At 44.6% G+C, this 6,000-nt stretch overlaps 1 protein-coding gene across 2 annotated transcripts in view; it reads left to right on the top strand.

Moving 5' to 3' along the window:
* The first annotated feature begins 1,168 nt into the window (after positions 1 to 1,168).
* The window catches only part of nr2f6a (nuclear receptor subfamily 2, group F, member 6a), a 43,243-nt gene continuing 38,411 nt past the window's right edge, over positions 1,169 to 6,000 (top strand). For both annotated transcript variants that reach the window (XM_034182451.1, XM_034182450.1), the window contains exon 1: positions 1,169 to 2,296. In XM_034182451.1, coding sequence (XP_034038342.1) covers positions 2,022 to 2,296 — 275 coding nt within the window. In that variant the 5' untranslated portion in view covers positions 1,169 to 2,021. The remainder of the gene's footprint in view (positions 2,297 to 6,000) is intronic.

Here is a 6,000-nt window from a genome sequence, read left to right as displayed (position 1 = left end):
CTCGCTCTCAGCTAACAGCGCTAACAGCTAGCAGCACACACGGCTTCTGTTGAATCGTGAGTCTCGTCGATAAATCGACAGTTCCGTGTCCCAACAATACTGTGCATGCATGCGCAGTTGCGCGGAGGACAGGAATAATATCTAGTCAGAACACCGGTCAGGGCACACGAGACTGTGCTGCCTTGTTTGAGGGCGGGATATGTTGCAGTTTGTTTATGACCCGGAGCTCAAACATGTCGAGATGGTTGTGCAGGCGAGAGAACGCAGCTACTACCGCACTTTTCATGACCGCTTCGGTGACTGCAGCTGAAAACAAAACAATGCACCATTTACAGTATCTGTGAAAAGTGATGCTGTTTTAGTATTGCGCAACAGGAGGTTGTCCCGAGAAGTAGTCAAATCCCGCAATATATCAGAGTTTCAAACGAGACTGCGCTGCCCAATTGTTGTGTCCCTGTACTCAGCAGCACCAGTTCAACAGGTGGTACTCGTCCTCCAGGACAGAACTTTTGTGTTGGAATATTCTCAAGATGGACATGCATGTACCTGAGATTTGAAAACACTGCAGTCTTACCAAAAGAATCAATTACAAATTTCACAACAGTGCCCCAGTTTGTTAGACGTGTCATTGAGTAAAAAGTACATATTCAGAAGGAATATCTGGCATGTTTCTGATTCCTTTCTAAAGAACAAAGGACAGAAGGGAGAGTGGCCTGCTGGTGTTTGTTGGAGAACTTATTGTCTGTGTGTGTGTGTGTGTGTGTGTGTGTGTTTAGGTCTGGGGGTCATGCTCTCTGCAGCTCTGAGGAGACAGATCATCCACATTCTTCGTGTGTGTGTGTGTGTGTGTGTGTGTGTGTGTGTGTGTGTGTGTGTGTGTGTGTGTGTGTGTGTGTGTTTAGGTCTGGGGGTCATGCTCTCTGCAGCTCTGAGGAGACAGATCATCCACATTCTTCGTGTGTGTGTGTGTGTGTGTGTGTGTGTGTGTTTTTGTGTACACTGCCCCACACAGCCCACTCTTTGCTCTTTGACTCCAATAACCATATATGGCATCCGGCACCATGGTAACCACAGAGCTTGAATAGCAGTGTCAAATCCCTGAAAGCGCGCGCGCACACACACTGACCCCTCCCCCTCAGTACACACTCCGTCCCTCCTGCTTGTTCTCTCTCTTTCTCTCTCTCGCACACAAGGAAAGAGGAAAAAGCAACAGCGAGCAAGCGCTCAGAAATCCAGTCCCAGTCCGTCTCCGGCCGTTTTCTTGAATAATAATTTGATCTGTGAACTGTGCAGCCCGAGAAACGGGAAGAGGAGCGATCGGCTCCTCCACCCACACCTCCCGAGCCACGGACAGAAGCTACGGACGCTCGGACGGACGGAAAGCAGCTCAGGCCGCAAGTGATTAGTTCCTGGACAGACACTGACAAAAGGCTGCGAGCGCACGCAGGAACTATGGAGGGCTGAACACGCGCAGATCCTCTTTGTGGACCGACGTGTCCTCCACGGGGTCTGTCAGTGTGGACGTGGCGCTCTGGGGTGTGTTGACGTGCTGATGGCTGTGTCTGAGGTAAGATCGCCATCGCTGGCGGTGTAAGGGCGCTTTAAGAGGCCGTTTCTGCCGCTGTGGGAGGAGGAAGAGCATGTGGAGCCGTGGGAGCTCTTTATGTTTGCCTCACTGCTGACTGTTTAAAGTCTCACCACGGTGACCAAACACACGGCGGTTTAAAGAAAGGGCAAAAAAGGGGGAAGACTGGAATCTGCAGGCACGTCAAATTAAAAGTTGACAGAGTGCTTCCAGGTCAAAGTGCAGTGGGCGGAGCTTGAGCGTTTTTTGTTGTTGTTGTTTGTTTTGTTTACCTGTTCAGACTGAAGACTTTTACCAACATAAACTGTCAAATGAGAGCAGGAGCGAGCACGACGACGCCCTGAACGCCGTGGAAAGTGTGGTTTTGTTACCTTTACAGCAGCGACCGCAGAGCTCGGCTGTCCGTCTTCTTCTTCTGTGGTGCGCTAACCGAGCGATGGCCATGGTGAGCGGCGGCTGGGGAGATCCCAATGGAGGCACCAACGGGCTGGGAGACAACAAGAGCTACCTGCGGGGGGAGGAGGAGGAGGACGCCTCCCCTCAGGCTGGAGGCAGTGACATGGACGCCGGAGAGGAGGACAAGGGCTGCGTGGTGGACTGCGTGGTGTGCGGCGACAAGTCGAGCGGTAAACATTACGGCGTGTTCACGTGCGAAGGCTGCAAGAGCTTCTTCAAGAGGAGCGTGAGACGGAACCTCAGCTACGCCTGCAGGTGAGACAGGCAGAGAGCATTGTGGGTAAGCGCACGTGCCCCTGGTGGAGGGTTTAAAAAAAAAAAAAAAAATCCGTAAAACGCACCGAGTGTGAGCAGTGCTAGCCTTTAAAACATACAGCAGCCGCAACAGTGGTGTCCAAACTTCCATTGATATGCGTTTGGCATTACAAGGTATTTTATGAGTCAACTAGAAGGGGACTTGGAGAGCTCAGACCTCCGCCAAGGCCTTAATACCCATCATTGTGGACAAGCCAAAACCGTTGCCATAGTATGTACAACCGAAAATGGGGATTTACTTGTACATTTAGCAAGTCCCTTCGGTGTCTCCCGTTTTTCACTTGGGATATACGTAGCTGTATTTAAAAAGGTTTCAAATGTCACAAGGTCAAGGTCTCAGAGAGGTGGCTTTCACTGAAACATATATATTATAATGGAATGGATGTTCCATGTGTGTAAGGATTAAACAACGAGAAGCTGTGCATTATACAGTTTGAATGCGCGACGCGGAGTCTAAAACGCCACGACGCGAAGCGGAGTGGTGTTACTCTGCGAAGTGCATTCAAACCGTATAATGTACGGCTTTCGAGTTGCTTATACCATGGTCCCACACAGTGAGCTAATACACAAATATTTATTTAAGTTAACAGAACTTGATAAAAATGCTTAAGTATTTGAGACTATTTTATGCCAGTCTCAAGACATTTTGCCTCCGATGCGCTTACCGTGTCTGCGGGCTCGCACCGCAGCGGGGCCACTCACACCGCCCCCCTCTCTGCTTTATGGAGCTGCAACCAACTGGCAACAGGTCCAGAAACTACGCTTGCTGTTTTGATGCAGAGCGCTCCGACAGCCCGCAAGGATAGAACCGTTCTCTTCTTCTTTCCCGACTTCAATCTTGTCTAGTTCGTCCGATGTTAAATCTTTATGCCGTTGCTTTTGCTGTTCTTCTCGTCTGCTCTCCTCCTCTTTCCATTCCTCAAACGTTTTATTTAGTCCAAAAATATTAAAATTCACTTGGAAATCCATGTTTTGTCGCATTTCTGTCATTCACCTGTCAAAACACAGCTGATCTGCGCCAACTGATTTGCGCGTTGCTATGGTGACGACCAGAGCGGAGTGATTATAACAGTGACTTAACTCGCCGAACTACGTGTGCGTATACACGAAAATAATGCACGCCAGTTAGGAATGGAATTCTAACTGAATTCTCACTGACCATGGTATATATATATATATATATATATATATATATATATATATATATATATATAAAAACAGATTCCATTTATGGCGAGGCAAGACGATCACCTTCACCCATACTGAACGAAATGAGGAAAAGCAAAGCCTTTAATAATGGAGATCAACATGTTGAAAAGTAATTTAAAAGGTACGTGTATGAAGTAATGCACTACCAATGCCCCCTTCCCTTCAGAGAGTGCACTGTGCACAACAAACATGGCAGTATTTGCGACCAAGTCTATAGAGACTAGGCAGGGGTAGCCTTTATACTGGAACCTTTTGATCTGGAATGAAGTCCACTTTAATGGGCTATTCCACAGAGTGCTGTTCCTTCCCATTTAAGCCCAAATAGCAAATCGGAATGTGTTTTGAAGCAACATAGTAACTTCTTGATCCATTTTTGTCAGTCTTGAACAAACTTGGTGTAGCCTATGTCGGAGTTATGGCCATCATCGGCACCAGATTTAAAATCAAGATCAGATAATATATTTATTCTCAAAATTGCTGATAGTACGTGGTAACTTCCAGGTATTCGTAGTCTTAAGAGCTTCAGTCATATCCTAACTTCTTTAAAGAGGGTATTTGTAGTGACTACAACTTGAAACTTGTTTGATTGTGCTCCATCGGGGTAGAAATTTGAAGCTGAAGCAGCCCAGATGAACATTTACTGCAGTTTTTGTTCAAAATTGAACACCTCGATCATGTTTGGCTGTGCAAGGGTAGAAGAGACAAGCTTACAGCTCCTAGTTCGGAGGCAATTAAAAGCTGTTTTCATCCTGTTTTTGTACTTTTTTTGGATCATGGCCATTTGAAGCAGAATGGTGCCCTGTGGAATAGAAAATTTTGAAATGTTCAAAATCTCCATCACGCATTAATTACATGAACATTACGCAAACAATTAAAAAACATTGCGTGTAAGTGCGAGTGATTGCGTCAGTGCACCGTATCACAGCGCAGCTCATCTGAACGATTATAATGATATGTTGAATCTATCATAAACATACTTTTACAGCTGCTCACAACAAGGGATGAACATGCAACTGTTTTACCAAGCCATTACAATATAAACATGACAAATAATTAGGGAATAACCCTGTTGTGTCTGATGATTTGCGGACATTAATGCTGGATTTTATGGTCGCAAATTGAGATTTGTCGGCGACGCATTAGAATCGTACCTGTTGTCACATGTGCAGAAAGGCTGGATTGTTATTCCTACACTCATGTTGTTACATTTAATTAAAAATAATGAGCGCTCACAGGAGGCGATTGCTGCTGCTGCCGCTGCGTTCATGTACCGTCGGAAATTACATGACTTTTTTTTTTTTTTTTTTTCAAATTCAGCAGTTGCTTGTGGCAGGAACGTGGTTTTCATTTTATTTTTGGTAAAATAATTCATTGTGTCCACACAAAAGATTAATTTGTGGTCTATATAAGGTGCCTGAGCCCAGTGAAGCTGATCCCCCCCACCCAGATAAAAAAAAAAATCCAAGCAAACAGGCCAAGTTTGCCCTGTAAATTCCGACGGTACATGATCGCAGCGGTAGCAGCAGTGCTCACAAACCAGCTTCTGCACTGTATGAAGACATACAGCTGGTCGAACAAAGTCAAACTAAGCGTTAACATTACAAAAAATAAGCAAACTTAGAGGCATATTGTTAGGCTAATGAGGCTCATCTCTGAGCGTGGTACTAATTTCATGAAGTTCAAAATTTAGCAAAAATAACACGGGGCAATTTGTGTATGAGGTAATACGAGGACAAACGAGGATGTTAGAGGCATGTTAGTGGTGAGTAGGAGGCTGTTAGAGGCCCATTACCTGAGTACCTGACTGCTATGAGGACAGGACAGGCTCCCTGCAACAGAGCAGGTTCCATTCTGAGAAAGTCCTTTTAGCCTTTTTTAACATCTGTTTCCTGCAATTCCTTCAGAAGAGCATCATATACGTGGCTCATTATTCGAATAATCACTGAAATTTCTGACAAATCCATAAGTGGCTCATTATTCATGGCTTAATTATTTGTTCTGACCAGGGCTTTACATGTATCTTGACTTCAAATATTTCCCTCATGCCTACACACCAAATCTTTTGGTGTCCGAGGGCATTTTTTGGACAGTTCACTCGCCTGGCATAAATGTTTTATTATTGCTGTTAACAGTTCTCCCTGCATCCCACAATCAAGTTTTATGTCTCTTTTTTTCAGGACAACCTGTGCTTTCAGAATATATATATATTTTTGTTGTGTTTTAATCGTCTAATAAAGGTTTACAATCAAAAATAGGTAAGGAAAAAATAAAGCGAAAAATAATTTTCCACACACACTTATTCAAAACACAGCAAACTATAATAAACAACTGTTTTGACACTTTATAAAGATAATTTGAAGTCTTGTGTGAAAGTCTGTACAACAAAAAGGTTCAAATGCACATTTTGAACAATATATACAAAATGGTCTATGCGT

The sequence above is a fragment of the Thalassophryne amazonica genome, chromosome 12, assembly GCF_902500255.1.
Source record: "Thalassophryne amazonica chromosome 12, fThaAma1.1, whole genome shotgun sequence".
In the NCBI taxonomy this organism is placed as follows: Eukaryota; Metazoa; Chordata; class Actinopteri; order Batrachoidiformes; family Batrachoididae; genus Thalassophryne; species Thalassophryne amazonica.
Note: the sequence above shows the minus strand (reverse complement) of the source record. Positions and strands in the feature narration are given on the sequence as shown.